This window comes from Trachymyrmex cornetzi, unplaced genomic scaffold (genome assembly GCF_001594075.2).
Source record: "Trachymyrmex cornetzi isolate Tcor2-1 unplaced genomic scaffold, Tcor1.1 scaffold325, whole genome shotgun sequence".
Taxonomy (NCBI): Eukaryota; Metazoa; Arthropoda; class Insecta; order Hymenoptera; family Formicidae; genus Trachymyrmex; species Trachymyrmex cornetzi.
In genome coordinates, this window is record NW_017297951.1 from 1,288,504 (window position 1) to 1,313,878 (window position 25,375).

Here is a 25,375-nt window from a genome sequence, read left to right on the forward strand (position 1 = left end):
CTGCCGTTAGCAGTCCAGAGGTATATAGTCAAAGGTTAACTCTCCTTGCGATTTCGCAATTTTGAATGCATCTTAAGAAAGCACCGCGAATTTTTCAATGGACATTCCTTTTAATTTTCAAATTTATTAGGGAAAAAGAAAACGCAGAACAAAAAAAAGGAAAGAAAGCAGAAAAACGCGCGCGGTACAGAAAGTGCAATTGAAGAAACTCGCGCGATTTGTAATGTGGATGTGACTTTACATTTGCACTGTGGATGCGGCCTAATACGTGACACCGATCAGCTGACAGAGTGACAGATCCGTCGGTCGTCGATTCATTAAAAATGGCATCCACCACGGTGGCGACCGCTACGATACGAGCTGTGACAGGGAGAAAAATTCTTCCGACTCGCGCTGCGCTCACCCTGGTTAGCATATTATTAATTATATACTCTCGCATTACCGTTTTTCGCATCTCCCTTTTTTTTTGCAAAGAAGCAATTGTTCCGATTTGTTCCGTACTCGCGTTGTAACCTTTCAATGCGTCCGCGTAGAAAACAAAAATAAAGAAGTTTGTAAAAAAATGTAGAATATTCTTCAAACAAGTTTACTTTGCAATTTCCATTCCATTTAATAACAGATTTTGCGACGCGTCTTAATTCTAATTGCGTAATTGCCTGTGCTCTACTATTTCGCAACATTGCAACATGCCAAAATGAATAATAACCTTATCGTTCTCAAGGATACATTTTACGTAAATATATTGATAAAACATTTTATATTTTAGACGCCCAATGCTGTCAAAAAAATTAAAGAGATTTTAAAGAATAAGAGCGAATATGTAAGTATAGGTGTAATATATGAATTATACATATAACAGTAATTGAGAAATGTATAATTTTAATGGTTAGAACACATAAAGATTTATACCGAGTTCTTTGAGCTTTCAAAATATGTACTAGAATATAATGTAAGAATTAATGTCTACGTTTAATCTGTAGATTGGTCTGAAGGTTGGAGTACGGCAACGAGGATGCAATGGTTTGAGTTATACCCTAGATTATGCAAAAGAAAAATCTAAGCTTGACGAGGAGGTGATTCAGGATGGTGTTCATATATTCATCGATCGCAAGGCACAGTTATCTCTTCTCGGAACAGAAATGGATTATACCGAAAACAAATTAAGCTCCGAATTTATATTCAATAATCCAAATATTAAAGGGACATGTGGATGTGGAGAAAGTTTTTCAGTGTAGTAAAATTTAATGTGGCATTAGTAGTCTTATGTGATATAAAATTACGTGTAATCTCTAGTGTTAGTTAAATTTAGGATCTTCAAAATACCTTGTGATATACAACTGCATATTTTTTGTCTTTTCTTACAATTGAAGGACTGAATTTACAACGCAACAGATATATGTAACAATCGTCACGATTTAATTTATCATCTATAAGTTTTGTACATACCTTGCCATATTATGTATGTATCTCATTACATAATACATTAATTATATAGTTTGTTCATGATGTGTTCATTATAGGAAAATTAAAGTTGTATTAAATCTTTAATTTCTTTTTCCTTTTTCTTGCTTGATGTAATATTGAGAGTACAATATATAATTTTAAAAATGTATCAATATAAATCTATATTTTTAGATGAAAAATGTACTATTTTTAGAAATTTTGCCTTTTTATAGATTTAAAATTTATTTTAAATTATTTCTTATAATGAACTAAATGCATGCGATAAAAAATTGACGAATCTTATGTTTGACATAAAAAAATATTAATGTTAAATAAATAATAACGGGGAAAAAGAATAAAAAGTACATTTTCTGTTTATAATTATATAATTCTCAAATTGGTTTTAAAATAAAAGTGACCTTTTAAAGCTATTTTAAAAGCGAAGATATTATTATATGAGATATTAATATCTCATCGTAGAATTATTATAAATATATTAAAAGTTCAGTGGTATTTCCGGGAATATTTAAACTTGTTCAGTTTGTCTGATCACCTTTCGACTTTTTTTTAGGCTATACAATTCTTCGATTTTTGCATAAACCATTTCGTGAGTTACCAATGTAACATAAATTCTCCTCAATTATGTCCGTATTTATAGTCAAGCCTTATATTCTTAAATTTATCTTCAGATGCTTTGCGAATTATTTTATTGGCTACCGAGCATTTAAAGATGAATGTCAAAATGAAGACTTAGTATGGATTAAAATATACAAACGATCGGACAATAGTAGACATATATGTATGACTTATAAGATACATATAGTTTTTGACGGACCATATAGAGTTTATAGCTCACAACAGTTGCGACCAAACCGTCAACCTAGACTGAAACCAAATACAATAGGAATGGAGTCAGAAGACGACGAAGAAAATATTCAAGCAAAATACGATTCCGCCGGAAAAGCGAAGAAGAAGAAATTGAAGCAGAGCAAGAAATAATATACTGCAAGTGGATGATACTGCAAGTGACGATTTGTCATTCGAGAATGATATAGCAAAATTGCTTAAAACTTTGGCATCAAAAATAAAAAAGAAGGAAAAGTCCTCAGTAACAGCGGAAAATGAAATCTAACGATTGGAACCCATTGATCAACAAGGAAAAAGCAAGAAACGACTAATGTAACCAATTCAATAGTGCTTATAGTAGCGAAGAGAATAATGAAATGAGCAGCGGTGATGAATAGGTGTTACCGACTTAACAACAAAACGAGATTGGTTCGGAAGATAAATTCAAACCCCATACTGACTTTACTGATGAAATTAAGATCGACCAATAACAGAATTTATATAATTTTAATGAAACATCCTATTCAACAGGAATAAATTCCAAAATATCAAAATACCCTGACGAAAGAAAAAAAAACGATAATTTTTTGACGAATAAACTGAAGTTAAAAAAGAAAGCCCGACACTTGTCCGGAGATCGCTAAAAATAAACAAGAAGAAAAATTTAACTGATATAACTTACCATTTCAATAAGCAGGATTACCGATGGATAAGTGTTAATTGCCATGCGAAACTCGTTTGAAAACTAATTGGGATGAAATCAGAACCCAAATCCGAAGAGAAACCTGAAACAGAAGAAAAAATAATTAATTTACCGTTAAAGTCGAAGTTAGATTTAAATAAAATTAATAATATACCTACTAATGAGAATAGTTATTTAGAAAGACAAATAGAAAACGGAACAAAAAATTAGATATTTTACCGAAAAACGATAATAATTCAATTCGCAATCTTTAATCTCCAATGCGTATAGTGACATGGGCTTTAGTGTATCTTGTATGTTGCGTGACGTAGTGTTGGTACTTACCATTGCCGTCGTCACCGTTTGTCAACTTATCCCCTTCACATGACGTATAGTATGCCGTAAGCGTCTGTGAAATGGCATCCCTGATTATTCTGATGTCCGCCTACGTGTATATATTTATATATACGGACTTATTCTTTTTTCTTTTATCTTTTTTACAACACTGTTTTATTCCGGATACCTGCATTTGGATACCCACCATGACCGCGAAACCCATCCTTCCATTTTTTTTAAACTCCTAACATGGTATTTACAACTTACAACTTATAAAATGACGATTTTTGATGATGATAATGTTGTTGTTGCGATCTGCATGTCTTACCAATTTAATTGTGAATTCGAAATCTCTCGATTGATCCGCTGAAAGTAATCTGAAACCTCTCTCGCTCAGATAAGTAATCTTACACACTGCGGAATTAATCAGATAGCCATCTCGGTATTTAATTCTTTTATATATAGCAATAGTCTATATGAAATGTCGATGTCTCATAAATCATATGTTTATATTGTAAACTGTATGTGTGTAAGGGCCGGTCTCACCAATTCCGATTAACAATTAATCGACCGGTTGTTACGTTGGAACTGACCCATCGCATTTGCTGTTGAACAGAATTAATCAATCACGGTTAATATTTAATTGACCGATTAGATTAATCGGAGTTGGTGATATTAATCGTATTTAATTAATAAAGGTAAAAAAGCAGCTCTAAATCTTATTTAATTAATAAAGATAAAACAGGATTAATTTAAAAAAACTGAAAAACTGAGTATTAATTTAGTTTCATTAAAAATTGAATGAATAAAAATTAACTTAGTTAAGATAAAATTATTTCAAGTAAAATAAAAAGTTAGATTTTTGAAAAACATTTTTATTAAATCAAAATGTCCTAATCTTTCTTGAAATTAGATTACTTTAAATAAAAAAAAAACAATTACAATATGGTTCGTCAAAAATACATAAATACATGATATATAAAGTATACATATATATTAAGCTGCACATTAATGCACACTATATAAAATATGTAAATATTAAAATATATATAAAATAAAAATGCACGGTATATTTAATTCAAATGACAAATAGAGAAAATTTCATCTTGAGATCTAGCGCGAGTTATAGAGCGTCTCAAATAGGTTTAAGACATTCTCGAAGCTCCGTATTTTGAATATATAATTCCTAGAATTTTCAATCGCATGATATAAAGTCTAGTGACCGACAGCTGACTCATCATTCTTACAATTTGATTCGTCACAGGAAAATTTGCATGAATCAGTGGACTCAGTCATTGTGATAATACGTGTATACGTAGGTCAATGTCATAATTATTTTCACTTTTTATTATTATTAAGATTGTTATTGAAAATTATTATACATCTTCATCATTATCCGGCATATGAAAAAAAAACGTAATAATAGTTACGTCACACCGAGAAGAAATCTCGATTCGCGGAATACTTATCTGCGCATACACTTGCGAGATGCAGCGCGTTTAGGAAGCTTAGGAATGCGCCAGATGAGCGCAAAGACAGGACGTAATCAGACGTGACGGACGTGAATAATTGTTTGGCGTGTCATTTATCGTCGATCAGTGAAACGACTTTTCCTTAACGGTAATATCGACGTAAGAATAATTTTCACGTTGCGATGAAAAAGAAAGTGTTTTTTGATGAAGCGAGATTAAGGAATTCGCATAGATAACAAGCGACTATACATCTGCGTTGTGTATAGATGAGAGAGAGAGAGAGACATTTAAATTATTATTATAATATATCATATTACATTATTATGTCATCATCATATTCTTACTATTATTATTATTATATTTGAATTTCAGTTTCGGGGTATTTGAAAACACTATTGTATCGTAATCTATTGTAATTTGATACAAAATGCTCTTATCCTCTTTTTTTTATTTTTAGAGTGAAGAGTTTCGTTCACCAGACGAGCATTCGTCACCCCGTGGAAACATTCGACATGCGTGGATAATGTCGGCGCGCGTCCGTCTCGTCTGCAGCAGTCTGCAGCCATGGACGAAAGTGGCGGGAATAAAATTGGTGAGGTATCTCGGATGGACCGAGAGGAATCAATGTGATGTGTTGACCGGCATAGGATATCGAAGGACAGCGGCGATCCGCACACCAAAATGGTAGGGGGGTACTGGCCAGATCCGGAGGATGGTATAAGAGAAGAAGGGATACGAAACCAGCGTCAGTTATATTGACTTTCTTTTAAGCGACACGCGCGTTACACACGTATACTCCGCGGGAGGATACACATTAAGTAAGTACACGCACTCGATTTGTTTGCCGAGCACGAGGGTGTGCAAGAGTAACTCACGCTTCGTTGCACTTATCGCGCCGCCTATCCTGCTAGGCCGCACAATCATCGTGAGGATGCTTGAAGTACCCAAGTACCGAAACCCGTAAACGTTTCGACAAGCTCGACACCGGATGCTGTGGACATCAAAATAACACTTTCTTGGTACACCTGCGCGCCAACTGTCGCGTTTTAATTGTCCGCGAGTGAAGTATTGTTCGCAGCGAAGTTTGTCGAGATTGTACCGAACCGCGTTCCGGTATTTTCAATCTTTGCACTTTTTTTACCCAGTTAAATAACACCAATTAAAAGTAACATTACGTCTATGTTAATTATAATTTCGCACTCAATAATATAAATGTAATATAACATATGATGTTATTGAGTGCGAAATTATAACATAGATGTTATGTTATTTTTAGTTGATAGGCGCATTTATTTAATCTGCGTTTATTTAACCAATTTGCAAAAATGCTTTTACTTTCATAAGGAATAATTGACAAGGAATAGGAAAAGTAATATCAATTCTCACTGTTACTAGTGCAAGAAAATAGTCGTTCTGTTTATTTGGATGAAGTTTGCAATATCAGACAAACTAAATTTACAATTTTCTTGAATAACCGAAAGTGGTTCAATTAATTCTAAGTCAAGTTATTATGTTAGTTTAGTGCATACATACAGAACTTTAATCTCTATATTTTATTAAAATAATTGAATGTCGAAAGGGTAGAAAGATTGCTGATTGTAGTATGCTGAGTGCGGATTGTAATGGATAATTTATAATGTTCGTATCACAAAAACTAGAGATTGAGATTAGGATTAAGATTGAATTTGACCAATCAAAGCAAAGTTTATTAAATTTGACGTTAATTTTCTTTCTTCTGATTAATTAAATTCAATCTCAATCTCCAGTCTGATATGAACATAAGGACTTGCACACTCTCTATAAATAATTCAAGTTTCTTAAAAAATGAAGCGAAAACATCCGCGGTTCTTGAATTTTTTTGTAATGCAAGATTATATTATCGTTGGCGATGAAAAGTCGTCCGCTCACCGTAGATATTGGTCTGCTCCAAAATTAATGTCGGAATGTAGGACGTTAGAGATTTAACGTTAAGTATCCTCTGCTTCCTTTCTCCGGTCGATCGCGCGATGTTTTCGAAAGACGGAAGACGAGAGTCCCTTTTCGAGATAAATTACAATTAAATATGGCCCACATAGCCAGCGACTCTCCAATTAATCAATAATATTTTCTCGACCGCAACTTGCAATAACAGCGTACTCGGCAGCGAGGAAAAAAAGTACGCTGAGATTAATGCGTTTCATCAATAAAAATTAATGGCCGCCATAAGGGAGCGTGTATATGAACAGTGTGCCTAAAAATACTCTAAGAAAACGAGTTCCACTTCTTCCGCGTACGTGCGAAATTCGAAAAGTATTAAGGAAGGCTTGCGATCTCTCTTGGACATTCTAATTTCGGTAGATTAGAAATGGGCAATTTTATGTCCCTCAACGGACGCGTCCTAGCCGATGGAATGTTGTTTGATATATTGATAGGTATAGTTGAAGACGATCCGACAGGCATGATTGAATGAACTACAATAAATTTTCATATTTTTCAAATTACTTCGCTATTTATTTACTAATTACTATTTACGACGGAGAAGATTATCTATTTGCTTTTCGTCTGTCTCTTTTGCAGCACGAATAATTTAACGTGGACGCAAAAATCGCGCGCCGGATTTATGGGAGAGAACGTAAAAAAGAGTTTTACGACATGAAACCTATTTCAAGGGTCTGCCCACCTTCTGCGCTTCTGTTTGTCAAAATTGTTTCAAGATGCTAATTTTAAATGCCAATAAATAAAATCCGTAGGCCAATATATCGTACCGGAAAAGATAGTTTTGCTGAAGTATCGGAGAATTTTAGATACAGATCTGAAAATAATTTTGTTCGATCATTAAAATAATTGTGTAAGACGTTTAAACTGATTGTTAGAATATCATATTTGAGATTCCTGCATGATTATTTTGATGGTCCGTAAAAATTATTTTCAGATCTGTATCTAGTTAAATTTTTAAGTACGTCAGCAAAATCGCTCTTTCCATGTAGAGTTTTTTCATAATTTGTAAATTTTGAGACGAATATAGTATGAATTAAATGAGACGAACGTGGGATAGTGACCTATGGATCCATCTTTGGAGCCTTGAACCGGCCCGAATTCCAAAGGCTTCATCTATTCGGGCTAGATTTTTTTTTGTACCATTCCATCATCTTCTCCGTAATTGATCAATTTTTTTTACAACGCTTTCGTAGGTTGGTTGTTCGGACACAAGTGGGATTAGGTAATCCCGTCGATGAGACCGATTTTGAAGTGCCCTCCTCAAGCGCGAATATGCATGCGAATATACGTCGCTTCGACAAGTAATGAAAAATCATTTCGATACAACTGAAATATTCATGAGGATCATATACTTTGAAAGTGCTATTTATTTTGTTTTACATGCTTTCTCGAAAACTCATCTTTACTCTAAATTTCTTGCAGTGAAATCTCAAGAAAGTGAAAATACAATCATCCTTGAAAAAAAGTGAAAATATTTTACTTTTTGAAAAAGAGTGATAATTTTCACTCTTTTTAGAATGAATTTTCACTTCAAAGGAATGAAATCTCACTCTAAAAAAAGTGACAATTGTTTCTCTTTTTCAAGAAGTGAAGAGTGGTTGTATTTTCACTTTCTTGGAGTGAGATTTCACTGCAAGAAATTTAGAGTGTTCTCTCCTCAAGAATTTGTAAAACGCGTGTATAAAATTTTGTGAAGTCTGATTGAAATATCAAGACAAACATTATACATTTTCAGTCTCAAATTCATTAAAGTTTATCAAGTTTGAGAAAAGGAGAAAAAACATTGGTTGAAATCCATGACTATTTTTTTGGATCTGTCAGTCTCGTAAAGATGCAAGAGTGGATTGACAAGATAAATGCAAACTAGATTTGGCAAGATTTGCATAGAGTAGATCAAGATCGAGCTTGGATTAAAGATGATTTGGAAATCTTAAATTGACCACAACCGTGGTTTTTCAATGCCGCATTTGTAATTTAGGACTTTCGCTAAGGAAGTTTCAGTTACCTCAAATTCCATGAGGAATACGTGTCTTCGTGATGTAAAATCGTTTACTGAATATCCTGTACAGATAAAAACGTGACGTTGCATCGTGACAGCTGTCGACTTTCGACCCGTTAAACGGTTACAATAATGATTCATGAATTACATCAGAGCCCACGCGCCAAATTTTACGTGATAAAAAAAGGGTACTCCGTGTAAAAATAATACCGGTAATTTCTCGAATAATCTTATAATAAAGATCGTAAGGCGGCCTTGCGTAGGCAGTTAAGCTGCAGTACCGAAGTAATCTTTATAAAATTATGTGGCAATCGTAATTTGAACTTATTAAATACACTGCGAGTTCGCGTCACGATATAATCGTGCGATTTAAAATTGTTTCGAAGTTATTTTTAGACGAACAGCTGCAAATAAAAAACAGTCTCCATTCCTTTGCCACATTGATTTACAATTTTTATATCGATCAGAAAGTGATAATTCTTTGCGTTGTATCGCACTTTATTACTGATTGCTTTCGTGATTAATTTTTATGCAAAAATATACTATTGTGTATATATTTATAGTCCTCTATATATGTGTATAGTAGCACATATCTATTATGAGTCTCCTTCCCAGTAAACGAGATTGAATTGAATGAAATAGATTCAGATTTTCAGAGGTATGCATTTGTGAACATTAAAATGAACGTTAAATCCTTTTGAATCCTAATGCATTTTTATTTATTTATAAAAATTGCATGAGCACATTTTCATATCTTTTAATTAAAAAAAAATTCAGCTCTTTGAGTACATCGTGAATACTGCTCAATTCGAAATTTTGAAAAGAAAATGGAGTTTTTCAATTCAATTGAATCTAAGAAAAGTAAAAATGGATGCTATTGAAATTCGCATTCGGATAGATTCAAATGGATTAAAATTTTCTCGTTTACTAAGTATATCTATATTTATACAGTATATTAAACAAATAAATAAGATAAAATAATATAATTCAAGAAGTTACATAAATCGAAATAATATTATTTACGCGTTTTTTTTATTAGAAATACGAATAATTTTAATTAGAATTACAATAGTTTTATGAAAAAATCCTCAACATCGTTCTTTTATCACGCGGAATTTACAGTTGTTTGTATCAAAATCTGGAATGCGTTATGCAGAAAGGTGGATTCCAAGTAGCGAAAAGATGTTCTACCTGCAGAAATTATTTAAAGAGTAACAGTATTAATGAAATTCTCGAGATAACAAATTTAATAAATAAATAAATAACCACAATTGGAAATTAGCGCAGACAGTGCGCAATTATTTACTATTTTATGGATTGATACTAATAATTCCAAAGTGACGCAATGTGTGGGGCTCATTTAATTTAATTCCTCATAAATTCGTCCTCATAAATTCACCCGTCGAATGCATAATAGATACCACTGTGTCATAATCGATCAAGTTGGTTCATCGTTGCATCGCTATTTCAGTGGGACGTTCTCTTTTTACAAAAAATTCAATCCACAGCTTCTTCGACACCTTTCCGACGCCATGATCAAAGATACCCACGCGTGTAGGCGCCCCGTTATGGGAATGCGAAAAATAATGGATTGTGTATTGTATTTTATAAGACTTTGCATTCTTTAGCGCGAACGTGTCACACAGCTATGATGCATGTTCTTCTTCCGTGTAAAAGGGAAAGGCCAAGTTACGAATTTGGTCGTTATTTCAGCATTTTGCAATTCAAACAGGCGTTACCGGAAATCAGACTGAAAATCGTCAAAAGTCGAGGTTATGCGATGGAAGGATTGGATGATGGACTCGACCTCGCTCATCTCTCTTTATAAATTAATATTGTATATTGTTGCTCGATGCCAGTGGCAACGGTTCTTCAAGGCCGATGTAATTTCCTCCTTGAGGTGCTCTGAGGGTAATTAATCGTACATTATCCCTTGTGGGAAACCAACGCGAAAACGAGCTGGTACCTAGGGGGGTTCGTGCACGAAACCTTCACATTTCTACGTTGCTTTCTCCTTTTCTCGCGAAACGCGCAATTAGTTAGCTATTACCATGCGTACCTTGCAATTAGTCAATTTCAAGGCGCCATTCTTACGTCAGCTACTACACGAACTCGTTTTTTTCGTCTCCCATCTGAGGAAGCATTTTTGTTGGTGATCAGTCATGTCTGCTTGGATTCGAGGTTTGATTTAATAGCCATTTTAACAGTTATAAAAAGTATAATTAGTTTCTAGCTATTTTAATATATTTTATATATATCTTTTTTTTATTTCCGCTATGAAAATATAGTCCCAATTATTCTTATTTTATTTACCATACGAGTTATATCGTATATCTGGGTTCATAAAATGATTCAATAAAAGGACAGAAGAGGCATTTTAATAGTTTCGTCATTATAACATAGATTAATTTTTTTTATTACATTACTAAACTATATATATAACTTAAATTATGTTACATAAATTAAATCTTATTAAACACTAAAAGCTATTAAATTGCTTGTATAATTTAATCTGTAATATTGCTATTTTGATTTATTTTGTTTATAATTTTTTAACGTTGTGACTAATAATTTATTTCAGCTCGTTTCTATTGTATATATGTTAAGAATTTTATCATTTGAGCCGTGTATTGTAATTTAATTTTTAATTAGTATACGCAAATTCCAACATGCAGATTAATACATAACCATTGTACATCAGTAACATATCATTGTTATAAATATATTATTTTGGCTCGTAGCTCCTGTATTTTAATTCGAATTTTTATTAATTGAGTCGCTTATTATAATATTTAATATTGCTATTTTGGTTCTGTGAAATGAATATATTTCAAGTCGGGAAAAATAACTCGACGCGCGGTTTGTGGAATCAAAAATATTTAAAGCGTTTAAGATCTGCTTCTCAAAAATGAGAATTCATAATTAATTAGAGTTATTCTCTCTTCAGCTCATTTCAAATTGTAATATTGTTTAAATCTTATTAAATACGACTTATATCTTTTCTTAAGAAGCTTTTCACAAATTTTTATAACAGTGATAAGGAAGTACAATATATTTTAACCGGTAGCGTCATTAATGAAATGTTAAATACGCAGATCTCGCGCATGCCAAGCAGCATCCGTGGTCCAAAAGGGGTCAATGGCGACTTGATTTCGTTGGTAAAACGTAATTACTGATTTCTCTTGCAAGATGAAAACATCTTGGTATAATATTCGCGATATTTTACGATGCACGGATCGCTCTGCTACGAATCTACGCATCACCTTTGCCCGTTGGTCCACCAACTCGCTCGGGATGGCGCAATGCGCCTTGGGATTATGAATAGAATCCATGTCACGGGGCTACGCAGAAGGTTGTGTGGAAATACGAGTTATGGCGAAAACCGACGGAGATATTCATATTCATATACTATCAATAGAGAGTCTAAGGTCCGATCAGTTACACTTTCAAGTGATTGCTGGGACGAAAGGGAGGGTCGTTTGGAAACATCGATTCTCTCCGCGCGTGAAAAATTCGTTCTGGAAAGGCTCGACGAGATAGAATAACTAAATCGATCTATTATCAAGATCTAGAACGGGATCTCATTGCATCATCATCCTCCACGCGAGAAAACATTGGGCGCGTGAAAGTGTCGGGTAAAAATGAGACTGGCCAGTTTCTTTGGCATCGGTTTATTCTACTCACTAACACGCTTACGGAGCAAGAGCAGCGGTCATTTAAAATCGACAGATTTTACACACACGGATCTGCTGTCTTACTTTTGCTCTCTCGTTCAGTTAGTTAAAAGAGATGTGACGCTAATTGTTCTCACTAAATGATTCATATATCAAACCATATACTACAACAATCGATGAGAAGTTAAGCTCGCTCGCTCGCAGTTAAATATAATTAACGTAGCATATAATTATCGGGACATTCTTGTGTTGTTACATCTGTCAGCATCAAAAAACGTAAGTGGAATTAAGCGATGAGGTAGGCTTTTTGGGGTGTCCGAAAGACGCGCGAAAGCAACTCGACGTCGCCTCGCCGAAGAATCCGGACCTTTGAACTCTTCGGCTTGTTTATGTAATCCTGGCAAGCCCCGGCGCCGAGACATCATCGGACAGTGTCACGGATGCGTTCGATATTTCGTAAGTCCGGTATATTCCCGGGGATCGTGCCGATGCCACACGGAGATATAATTGAGCCGGACCCGAAGAGAGACGGATGCAGACATGCGGGGACGGACGGCCATCCTTGATTGCTTTCTCGTTTTACGTTTTGCGGGTGGATCGGGTCTGACGGGATTGGTCCACCGTTGAATTGAGGAATGCAAATAACTGGCGAAAGTTAACTTAATTATGAGGTCGATCGGCTTTTATCGAGTGAAAAGCTAGAGGAGACCCGACGACGATTCGATTAAATCGCCCACCCTCGTTTTATTTTTCGAATCGCATATTAATCCTCTTTTCGAAGATAAATTACAAATTTTATTTAGATCGAACCATAATTTACTGACGGAATTCTATCAATAAATTTATATGTTGTAATATTTTTACTGCTTTTGATGAAGCCTTCAATCATCAGCAGAAAGTCGTAGAATTATTTCGTAATCTCTTTTTTATCGTACATCATAGTTTTATGTGAATAATATTTCTACGCATATACAGATTTAAAATTAATGCGATTAAAATTAACTTGAAAATCATGTATAATTCCTCTTTTTATTCATCTTCTTTTAGGACTTTATAATTTTTTCGGCGGTGAATAATTCCATAGATATTAAGATCTCGATGTTGAAACATGGTTCTTACTTGGGCCCCTCCACCCCCTTCAACATAAGTGCTCGAGAGGAGGAGCATCTTTTATATGGTCGGCAACGACGTGCAGGAACAATATCTCGATCCTGATAATCGCCGACACTCAAGCAAAGACGAATTTCATAATTCACGCGTGGATGACATCAGAGAGACGCCTTATTATTTAGCGACCTTGCTTCTTTCCTGCGGACCTCGAAACAGCCACGAGACCCACACACCTCCGTGTGCCGGCTGCCCGGTCGCGACAGGAACTTTCCCAAAAGTAAAATGCATACCGGGCGAGAGTAATAGGAGGTCAAATTCTCCGGCGTGAGAGGAGAACGTCCGAGTTTCCGGGAAGTGAACTGCTCGACTTTTAATTTCTCTCCCGCGGATTCTGCGATGTCGCTTTTTGACATGTGAAGGGATCCTCTTATCGCCACATTCAATTTCAGGAAGAAATCGTAGATTTTGATGAGATATATCTATATAAGTCACTCTTAGTTCAACTCGAAATGTATTACGTATAAGAAATACATAAAATTTTTTTGTCAAAATTGATCATAAAAGGGATAATCATTAATCATGAAATTGCGATTGTACCCGTAAATATGATTAGAATAATGAATCTAACAATAAGTAAAAAAGACTAATTTCTGATGAATATAATCGATCAGAATCAAGTCAAACTTTCTCAAATCTTTGGAGTAAGATTCACTCCAAAAATTGAGACAGAAGATTAAAACTGATTATATGCTTACTTTGATTTTTCTTACTAAAAAATCTTAGTAACTATGTCGATTTTATAAGGAGAATTACGATGATTATTGGCGCAACACAATTGCCTGAATGAGAACATAAAGAACTGCATCGAGCATTTAGACAGTCTCACATAAAAGGAAGGGAAAAAATAAGAATATTTTATTTCTTTTATGTGCTTCGCGCATTTCCAATCACGCATATCGTGTCATCTTTGCTGTCGCCGGATTTCATCTACAGGAGGCCGAGATCGAAGGATAATGTCAATATCGAACTGTTATATCGCATTATCAGACAAGAGCGTTTTGGAAAGTTAGATCGATGAATGCCGCAGGATCACTTTTTTTATTTCTCTCATTTTTTTTCGCGAGATGCTTGCACGGCCCGAATTCAGACGACCCAGAAACATTATATATCCTCATAGTACACTTCAAATCAAAGTAGATATATGTATAATAAGCGATCTCATATTGTATATGTGTGATTTAGTTTTCCGTACAAAGTAACATTATATTATACATTTAAGGATGCTTTGATTATACAATATCAGTTAAAAGTATTAGTCAAACAATCGACCAAAATGAGCTATAATATTACTTAAAAACTTTTTAAAACAAACCAACAAATAATTTGATTCATTTAATGATTTTATGCAAAATTACTATATTTTTCTGTAGTTTCCGATCAATAATTTTTAAACGAGAATAAATAAATTTGTAATCTCTCGTTTAAAAATTATTCGTTTATATATCGTTTAAAAGTATATATATATATATACTTTTTAATTCGATTAAAAAATTTTAATTCGTGACAATACTTTCTTATCAAATTTGCAAATGAATATAAAACGTGATTTTATATCAGAATCAAAACAAACAAAAGAATTAAGTAACTTTTAAATTAATAAGAGAATTGTACGTAAAATTTATACAGATATTCAGACGTAATAATAGAACAGTCCATGAAATTTATATATTTTTGGTATTGTTTTTAGATGCGACATCTACATCCTTAAATGTGTAAATACATTTTTTTAATATGCTGCAGAACAGTGTGTTATTTTTTACACGGAGTTCTAAGTTACACACACATATGAAATCACTTATTACGTATTTGGATTGGCAGTGTATCATAGACAAGTAATCGGACAGGGAAATCATGATACCCACGACCAACTCTTTTTTTCAGCGTAACATCATTCGAAATATTCGCTCTGACGCAACCAAAAGCAATCTATAGCTTCATTAGATGCTCATTTATTAGCCGCTACAAGAAAAGGAGAAATGTCCCTTTATTTGAATTTGATTAATGAGGTGCTAGGCATTCAAAATATCAGACGCATAGCGCTAACATTTCACCCAATAGATTGAAAGGCTTGACAGAAACGTCGTATTTTTGAAGTTACCTTTTCGTCGAGAGGACTTCTACCTGATGATACTTGAATAACGACGTAAAATGAATATAAATTTGTGAGAACACGTTAAAGTCTTCTTGGTTCATTTGCCTGTGAATATAAATATACATTTAGAAAAATAATTATAAATGCCGCAGTAAAAACGGAAAGAATTTAAAAAATACTTAAAACTCGTTTAGATTTGACATTTTAACTACTGAACGGTAAATGCAACAATACACACAACAATCGAGAAATCTTGTTAACATACTATAAATTAAAAATTAAGGCTATAAAATTCTGTAATTAAAAACCGGAAAGAACCTTTACAGAGTAATTCTGTTGACGTAAAGTAAATTCATTCTTTTTTTATCACCCATTTTATTACCCATAATTATTTAAATATATATACTTTTTATTACCTGGATAATCTACTCTTTTGCTGAAAGAATGCCGTGAGCGCTCGCAAGAAAATACATCTCGATAACCGAATCAATATCCGACTATTAATTACGATGGCCGTATTAATTATGTATAGCGAGATATCGAGTATCGGTGAAAGTACTTATTGATTGACAAATCGAAAGTAAGTTTCTACTTGGCAGCTATTCGGTTGGTGATTGGTGTTATTAATGACGACGTGAATATTTAAGTATTTACGCTGTATGTATATTACACCCACATTACAAAAACGTTCGATGAAATGCGTCAAAATCAACGGATTATTTATGCGCTTTCGTGTCGTAACAGAAAGAGGGAGAGAAGAAAAGAGAGTGAGAGAGTGAGAAAGAGAAAGGGTTAAGGGAAGAAGAAGATAATAAAAAGAAAAGAATTTTCAAACAGTTTCTGTGCTAAACGAGGAGATATACGTATGTGTACGTATAAGAGAGCTCGTACCCGGATCTTAATTTCAATTCGGCTCCATACTTCGAGTCATTAGGACGGTCGCCGGATTATGCGCGAAATTCGACAAGTCTGATTTGTGCGATACTCGGGTAATCTGCGTAATTCAATGAAAGAGAAAGTAGTAGCACTAATGTATACGTGAAAGTACGTGGCCGGGGATACATTTGCAAAGGAATATTTGACGATCGGAATCCCTGCCCGGTGTCCAGTTGTCCACCAGTGGCGCTTATCATGGAAATCGAACGCATCGTGAATTTTCGGCGTTTCGGCTACACCTTGTATACTTTCTCCCGGTCAGAACATGGCGCCGTTAATCCTTCGCGATTGGTGTTATTATTTTTATCGCCGCCTTAACAACCGGAAAGCAGTACCTTAGGCTCGAAAGTTGAAAGCAAAGATTCCGGTTGCGAGACGTCGCGAAAGCCTGGAAGAAAAAATTACAAACATCCGAATCAATCAATTTTTGTCAATAGCAGAAAGTAAAAATATATTAATAACCAAAGGCATCTATATATTTATATAAATTATAAATAAGTCATTACTATTCATTTAAAATTTCTTGATAAATTATATCTATAAAGATATCTCTATTTCTATTCCACATTCGTAATGTATAAGTAACACTATAAAGTTTATTCTATAGTGGGAGTTGAAAAACTTACACGTAGAAAGTGAAAAGAAATAGAAAGCGATCCAAACATTTTTTAAATTAATTACTGATATCGACCAGAGGAATTTAATTTCACCCAAATGATTCTCCCTAAATTCCTACGAAAAAATTTTTATTTCTTATATACGATTGTAACTGTAGAAGTTATCTCGAAAAAAAAAACCACACACGAAGAGTCATCGTTTAAACTTAACGTATTTGACGAGCGTGTCGTATTGAATTTTTTACGGTATATGTTAGGCGCGAAGAGCGTGTAATTTGCGCGAGTCACTCTCACGCAAACCGTTTACGCGCTGAATTGCAAAGTATATCCTTAGATCATCGGAAACCTACGAGACTGGGGGAAATCCGTAATGAGTTCATCGCGTCGTCTTCTCGTCGGTTCTGAATTCCACGGTGACTTTTTTTGCGACGAGATACACACGAGAATGGCTCATAAAATTTGATAGCTCAAGATAGATCTTCGCGCGTAATCCGGTAACACATGAATGCATATTAATCAACCTTTGTCGACATCGCCGAACATTTTACGTTCGTTTTACGTATGACTCATTAATGAGAACTTTATCTTCGACGAAAAAACATTGAGTGATCCAATCGCAAATTTAATTTTTTTTTAATCCTGGCAAAAATTAGAATTGGAATGTGAGTCAAATGTATTATGCCTGTTCTACAATAGAGTTGCAAGTCGTAAGCTGTAAGAAACTGGCCAATCATAGTTGAATGTGAGAAAAATAATCGACTATGATTAGTTAATTTCTTACGGCTTATAGTTTGTGATCTTACTGTAGAACAGGCTTAAAGAGTAGAATGGTAGAAACATAAATAAAACTTGTAGAAGACAAAAATTAAGGCAACACATAAAAAAAGTCTAAACCTTTTTTATATTTTGTGTTTATATTTCGTCTCCTAAATTAATTTAATTTGTCTTTATTTCTTTTTATGAAGAATATATGTATTTTAAGTCAAACATATTGTGTATTTGGCTGAAATATATATACATTCTCCAACGAAAAAAATAGAGGCAACTAAATTAATTTAGTCAAATAAACAATTTTTTTCTCAGTGTAATTAAACAGAATTAATGAAGGAGATTTAACGGTTAGCTTAAATTGAACAGAAATTTGATTGTTATACATTGTTAATAGAAGATATGTCGTTTGTCGGCTTTGTGACCCTGACCTGACCTAATCCAGCGGGATGACGTCATTGATAGAAGGCATGTGTTAGCATGGCGCCTACACTCGACGGGCATGTAAATAAGGATCGATATTACATACGCGGTTCGGGTATATCGCATAATTTTCATATAAATAAGCAAACAGAGCGCTTGAAGATCCTTGAACGCGATTATTTCATCGTTAGAAAATACTAGACGATACGAATATGAAAGTGTTACTATTCATACGCCTCGCCATTGATATCTATCCAGCCCACGTGCTTATATAATATTAGAAATAACATACAAGGTTTATTAAAAATTATTTCTTGTCACTCAGCCGCGGACTTCGTGGACCAAATGTCACTTGAGAATAATCATCTCGAGATGTTTGCATATATGATTATACAATATATTATTCGTGGCAGTCTGCACGTGTTGCGAGATCTTGAGATAATATCAGGAAATATTTATAGATTATATTATAATTAGAGATTGTAGATGTAGATAGCAGATTCATATGCCGCAAAACGTAAATCTTGCGATTCGGTCATTAACTTTCATTTGGATAAAGTTCACATTAAAATCTTGAAATATTAAGCGGATAGGAAGCCGTGACATTTCAATAACTTAAATTATTTTTTACTCAGGCCCGAGATTTTCTTTTGCTGATGTCGATTATTAAATGTGTAAAAAGAAAAAAATAAAAGAAAATGCTTACTTAAGGCAGTACTTTACAGACGGTATTCATAGTTGATTCTTATTTCAAGACTGTCTTAAGTAATGTCTTAAGACGCTAATGCGGCGGTTCATAACATCTTAAGACTGCACTTAAGACGATCTTAAATATAAGAATCGACTATGAATACCGGTCAGACGCATTAGCATCTAAGACATTACTTGTGATGGTCTTGAAATAAGAATTGATTATGAAGACCGGCCTATGTATATCTCACTTTATATCTCACGGTGTTTTCTCGCATAAATTTATATCTCATCGATGTCGCCCAAGATCGCGGATGCACCATGAATGAATTACTCCTACGTGAAGCCTTGTTCCCACGTTGTCTGCAGAAGCATGCAACTTCTGCAGCCACAATCCTCCGCCGTGATCTCTCGCTAGAAGCTCGAAGCATCCTGGTGCCGTTCTAGAACGTTCCGTTCCCTGTATTTGGGTCAGTGATTGCTAAAACGGGCTAAAGTGTAATAAAATTATAATATAATACCTTCGCGCAACGATCATTCTTCTCGGTCTTAAAATAATTCATCGCGTCGCTTGCGCGCTGGAGAAAGAAAAAAAGCGTTGTTGCAAAAGTTTGCACACCTTTACATCCCATGTGATACGAGATATTCGAGAAGAACCAGTCACGACCACCACTACGAGAGGCGAGCAAAAATCCTTTCCTTTCTTTCTCTTTTCTTCTCTCCTTTTTCTTTTTTGTAGACGTCATGTGAGACGTGAAATTGACGTTAATGAAATCTTGGTTTATTTACTCGTTCGCCGTGTGATTGAATTATATAAAGTTCGAGATAATTACTTAATATTGCTTTTTTTATTCTTTTAGATCTCCACGATGATACCACTGCTAGAAATGCTACTAGTTATAGTAGCGTTAGCTACGCACGCACGTGGACTCCCTTATAGAGAATTGTCACCTCAATTGCAGACACGTGAGTATACAGACTGGGAATTCGATTGCGTGTTTAATTTTTTTTATCTGTATCATAAGTTTAATAATTTCATATGTTGTTTTATAATTTTTCATTATAAATTTTCTATGAAACATGAAATTCGAAAAACGTCACCTTTCTGTTTATATTTGCTAAAGTTTTGTCTCGTAATTTAAATTGTTTTGTACTTAAAAAAAATTGTGAGCTAGAGTGTCTCAAAAAAGTCAACCACGCAATCTTCAATGAGGTCGCATTTCAGAAGACGAGCTTGCCTGGTATGGCGATGATATTTCCCAAACACAAAACTACCCTATTTACAAAGATAATATTGTTTCAGAACAAATTGATCAAGCGCAATTTAATTGGGATCAATCGCAGCAAAGTAAGACTCTGATATCACGTTATAATAAAATAATTTATTTAATTTATTATATCGTTATAATGTTATTGTTGCAGATACGTTCGAAGGATACCAAACGCATGCTTCTTCAGAATCACAAAAGCAACTTAATCTTGATTATACATATCAACCTGATCAAACATTGCAGTCCTATCCTAGCGCCGGCGCCGTAGATGGCTTCACTATCAGTTGCAGTGGTAAAAATAAAATCTGCGTGGCCAAAAGTCTATGCATCAACGGGTATGTGCAGCCTTTGAAACTAGGCTTTATTCGGCCAGGACAGGTGAGATCTCTTTTCGTCATTTCTTGTCGCTATTAATAATTTTCACCCGCGTACACATTTTAATATTAATTGAACTCAACTCGCAATTCAGACTTAATAACCTTCTAATATTTGCACGCAGGTGCAAGAGTGCAAGCTCAGCCACGAAGTATGCTGTACCGTGCAATACAATGTGTATTATCCGTTCGATATCGATCCAATTAATGCGGTGAAGAACAATCAGTACCCGAAACCTACTCTGGAAAATGATGAGAAATACGTTCCATTCGGAGATAATAATCAGGCAGACGTGACTGAATTGTTGAAGCCTCCGTTAGAAAACAACGTTGTACTGCAATCCCCATCGGACAATGGATTCGATATCGAGTCTGCTAATCAGCCTCATGTCAACATAAGACCAGTCGAAGAGATACCAGTCGATTACAATCATATACCCTCCGATACGAATCAACAGGAGCAATATCAAATAGGTATGTGATAACATTATTGGTATCTTCTTCAATATTTCTTCTTTTTTCTTTATATTAATATGGGTTGGCATTGTAGGTGATAGTAGTGCTAGCGAGCCAGTTTTCCCATTAAAATCAGCCCCTACGAATCCGAATCCCGCAGTCTTCCAATTTACGGTTCACATGGGATGTGCGGCCGCCCTGCTCTGCGTAGAAGAGCAGTACTGTACGTTAGAAGGAACGATTAGTCCGCAACCAATTGCGCTTAGCAGCAAGGAACTTCTACGACGTGTTCCGTTAAGCGTAAGCAGTATAAAAGACACTTTAGTCAAAAGACGTTTTAAGAAGGTTTTCCAGTTTTTTTTCACATAATACAAGGATTTGAATTAAAAAGTTTGTAATTAATATGTAAACATTTCTGAATTTTTTTATATTTTTTGATTAAATAGCTTTTTTTAAATAATTTTCTAAAATAGCTAAAATACTTATAAGAAAGAAAGGTTTAATTAATATAATTGTAAATAAAAAAAATATAAAAATTTTAAAGAGTTATATGGGTATAAAAGGATGGAGTTTAAATAAGAACATTTTGGAATTAAAAAAATAAAATTTCACCGTATCATTTTTGTGTAAAGAAATAAAATGTCCACGAATTACTTTAATTACTTCACTTTAAATATGACGTCACACTAGTGAAAACGTGGTAATGTCGTTTTCATCAGAATTATCAATATTCAAATTTAAATAATTACTATAAACAATTTTTCTTCGATATTTTTCCACATAAATATTAATTTTTATTATAAAGATTATTTTTTAATAGAAAATTATAGTTTTATTGCTAAAATTTTATTCATTATTTATTCTTTAGAAAATGACAATCGCATTTTGCATTCTTTATACTATTGTGTTAAAATAAGAGAAATTATGTGATTCCTTTTTTTAAACTTTTTTTATACTGTAGAATTTCCGTAATTACCGAATCGAAATAATTTGAAACACTTGTTTGATATTACAATTGTACAGGTACAATTGTACACGTTTCAGATCATTAATAATTCGTAATAATTGCCGATAATAAAAAAATATCCTAAATAGTCAAATAAAGATAAAATGCGGTGATTAAGAAAAATAGATTGGATCGCATGATCACGAGTTGTTGGTTTCGCAGAGTTGCAGAATCTCGGAGACCGGGGCAGTTGGTAAGTGTTGCCGCGATCCGAACTACGTGGATCCGTGGCCGACGGGCAATTTGCCGGCCAACTACACCGGTGGCTTCGACGAGCAAGGCTTCCCGACGTTCTTGAATATTGCGAAGGTACAACCACCGAAGAAGCCGATCATCCAGCCACCCATCAAGACGATTCCCAGGCCGCCGATCAAACCATTCGTCCCGCCACCGCAGGTTCATGAGCAGTTACAGCCGACGAACGTCGTGCCCCTGGTGCCGGATGATTCCGACGTCATCCCACAACGCGTGTTACCAATCTCGACTCCGATTCCAATAGTGCCCCCGATCAGCAGCCCCGCGCCGTTCAATATTCCAAGTGACCCTCCCGTCGTGCCGGAATTGCAGTTGCCCAACAATCCATGTGGAGTGAGAAATTACGTAAGTATCTCGATAGAATTACTCTCGTGAGAATAATTTTGCTTAGAGACGTTTATAAATTATGTCTTATAGTACTTTTAGTATTTAATTATAGTAATAAAAGGATATGCAACTTGAGAATTCTAACATTACGAAAGTGCTTGAAGATGATTTTATTTATAACATGAGATTGAATATTTTATTTATATCTGTGTACAATAAAAGGGACGACGCCCGACCGACTTCAGAGAGACCGATGCGGCATTCGGAGAGATTCCGTGGCAAGCGATGGTTTTGTGGTCGGAGGAACGTAAGATTTTGTGTTCTGGTGCTTTGATATCATCAGATATCGTTCTGACAGCTGCCAGTTGCGTAAATAGGTAATTTACTAATTTTCACTTTAGGCGATTTATACCTTGTTTACAATCTTATTTTAAGAGGTCGTAAGCCGTAAGCTGTAAAAAATTGATCAATCACAATCGATTATTTTTCTCCTATTCAATTGTGATTAATCCATTTCTTAAGGCTTTACGGCTTACGCCTCTTAAAGCAAGGTTGTGGACAAGGTATTAGTGTTATTGCAATGCTTAAATTTTATTTAAAATCTTTTATCTTTTTACACGTGCCGATTTTATACATAAACGCACTTTAATTCTTTAAAATTCAAATGTTGCTCTACAAATTTGCTCTTTAAAACTTTTAGAGTGAATCTTATGCTCTGAAGAATGAAATCTCACTCTTAAAGATTAAAAATTAAGCTCTCTTTTTCAAGACTAGCTAAATTTTTATTCTTTAGAGTAAGATTCTATTCTATATAATTTAGAGAGTAAATTACATATCAAATTATAAATAGAATTCTGTCGCGAAATATAAATCGTATAGAGCGAACTCAAAAGCAAAATCGAGAAACATTATATATCCTTCAAGAAAATCTTGTTTTCTTATGTGCCTGCTGACATACCTTTAGGTCCAATTTTACTATTGATTAAATTAAGCAATTAAAGGCATTTAAAAAAATTTTCTCAGATTCCCGGCGAGTGAACTGTCTGTCAAACTCGGAGAATGGAAACTGGGATATGAACTTGAACACGAGGAGCCGCTGCCATTCCAAATTATCAATGTACGAACGATCAAATATCATCCTGGATACGTAGAAGGATTGCCTGGCAACAATACTGCTATGCTCCTTTTGGAACATCCCGCAGCATTTAATTTGCATATCAACACGCTATGTCTTCCCGATAATTATCAAGTGCAAGAAACTTCGCAATGCATCGTGACGGGCTGGGGCAAGTCGATACTGCAAGGTAATGAGTTGACGTTTCCATCGCTTAAAAGAAATATTACGTTTGATAAGCTATGCTAAAGATGCGTGACAGTAGCAAATAAAATTAAATAAATTTATATAAATGCAAATATTATTTCAGCTCATTACGCGGGTGCTATCATGCACATGGTTGATGTGGATCTTCTGACGCATGACGTGTGTCAAAATCGGGTCTTGGATGCGGAATCCCATATCAATGTCGCACATAATACAATCTGCGGTAAAGCACATAAAGAAAATAATATGTGCCAGGCCGATGTCGGTGCTCCATTGGCTTGTTACGACGGCAACGGAGCCTACCATATCGCCGGAATTTATAATCAAGACACTGGATGTTTTCCCACTAATCAGGTAAAACTAATAAAACTAATAAAACTAATTTTACAGCCACAATTTTTTACAATATATTTCGTATTAAAATAACTTTAATTCACAGTCAGTAAATATTTTACCCTATTTTATTTTTCCAAGAACTACGTTAAATAATAATTTTATTACAATAGGAAGTAAAAATCATTTTTTCTCTCAAATAACATAATTTAGCTTTGTCTGATGGACTTTATTTAATCTTTAATTTCTGCATTTTTTACTTATATTTCCGTGTTACCAAAATACATTTATCTATCTTAGGGACTAATACTAACTGTGGCATTTCAGTCGTTAAGAATTACAGAATAAGCTCCTTACATAACATTTTACGGATTTTTCGGTGCTTGTCTTAGGTAGCGACATTCACACCCATTGACATCACCTGGCTGAAACAAACTATGTATGCGCCCGAACCTAAAATAGACGCTAGCGATGATGGCTACGATTATCGAAAGAGTAATTTACCAGCGGGTAACGAATATTTGCCACCAGTGTAAAGGTAAACGGTATTCATACTGTATAGCGTATTTCTTTTTTTAATACTCACGAATGGTAGGACGAGGAAGCGCGCGACAGACGCAATCGTATAATACTCGATTTAGCGTAATGCTGCAGAAAATAATTGGTAGCGTTTAATCGATTTCATGTTAAGTCGCGAAAAAGAGTCGGAGAGCAATCGTCGGGAGACTATTGTACATTGCAGATAATTGTTGCCGATACTAAATATAGACTAAAAATACTTTGCGCTCCGCTTTCAAGTGTTGTTATTCGGAATTTTCATAATATAGGAAAATGCGATACAATAATAGAAATCTATTAGAGCGTAAACAGAGCTCGAGAATCAATTCCATAACGTATGAAAAACCAG

At 34.5% G+C, this 25,375-nt stretch overlaps 2 protein-coding genes across 3 annotated transcripts; both read left to right on the plus strand.

Annotated features, from left to right (window-relative positions):
• The first annotated feature begins 273 nt into the window (after positions 1-273).
• Positions 274-1,458, plus strand: MagR (Iron-sulfur cluster assembly 1 homolog MagR). The gene is made up of 3 exons (XM_018510090.1): positions 274-407; positions 767-820; positions 981-1,458. Exons 1-3 carry the CDS (start codon positions 324-326, stop codon positions 1,233-1,235), a joined length of 393 nt encoding a protein of 130 aa, XP_018365592.1. The 5' UTR covers positions 274-323; the 3' UTR covers positions 1,236-1,458.
• Positions 1,459-5,415: 3,957 nt separating this feature from the next.
• On the plus strand, positions 5,416-25,365 carry scaf (inactive serine protease scarface). 2 transcript variants are annotated; one of them, XM_018510160.1, is made up of 11 exons: positions 5,416-5,597; positions 19,986-20,091; positions 20,429-20,473; positions 20,548-20,774; positions 20,896-21,244; positions 21,321-21,526; positions 22,395-22,832; positions 23,037-23,191; positions 23,838-24,118; positions 24,239-24,489; positions 24,861-25,365. In XM_018510160.1, exons 2-11 carry the CDS (start codon positions 19,995-19,997, stop codon positions 25,002-25,004), a joined length of 2,193 nt encoding a protein of 730 aa, XP_018365662.1. In that variant the 5' UTR covers positions 5,416-5,597; positions 19,986-19,994; the 3' UTR covers positions 25,005-25,365. The 2 variants fall into 2 exon arrangements, with proteins under 2 accessions (XP_018365662.1, XP_018365663.1); XM_018510161.1 differs by lacking the exon at positions 5,416-5,597 and adding an exon at positions 19,599-19,806.
• The last annotated feature ends 10 nt before the right edge of the window (positions 25,366-25,375 follow it).

Bases quoted from the DNA above. Each gene is read 5' to 3' on its own strand.
- MagR (XM_018510090.1), top strand. From the start codon at position 324: ATGGCATCCACCACGGTGGCGACCGCTACGATACGAGCTGTGACAGGG. The intron at 408-766 runs GTTAGCATATTA...TTTATATTTTAG, and splicing joins CTCGCGCTGCGCTCACCCTG to ACGCCCAATGCTGTCAAAAA. The intron at 821-980 runs GTAAGTATAGGT...TTTAATCTGTAG, and splicing joins TAAAGAATAAGAGCGAATAT to ATTGGTCTGAAGGTTGGAGT.
- scaf (XM_018510160.1), top strand. From the start codon at position 19,995: ATGATACCACTGCTAGAAATGCTACTAGTTATAGTAGCGTTAGCTACG. The intron at 20,092-20,428 runs GTGAGTATACAG...ATATTGTTTCAG, and splicing joins GTCACCTCAATTGCAGACAC to AACAAATTGATCAAGCGCAA. The intron at 24,119-24,238 runs GTAATGAGTTGA...ATATTATTTCAG, and splicing joins GGGCAAGTCGATACTGCAAG to CTCATTACGCGGGTGCTATC.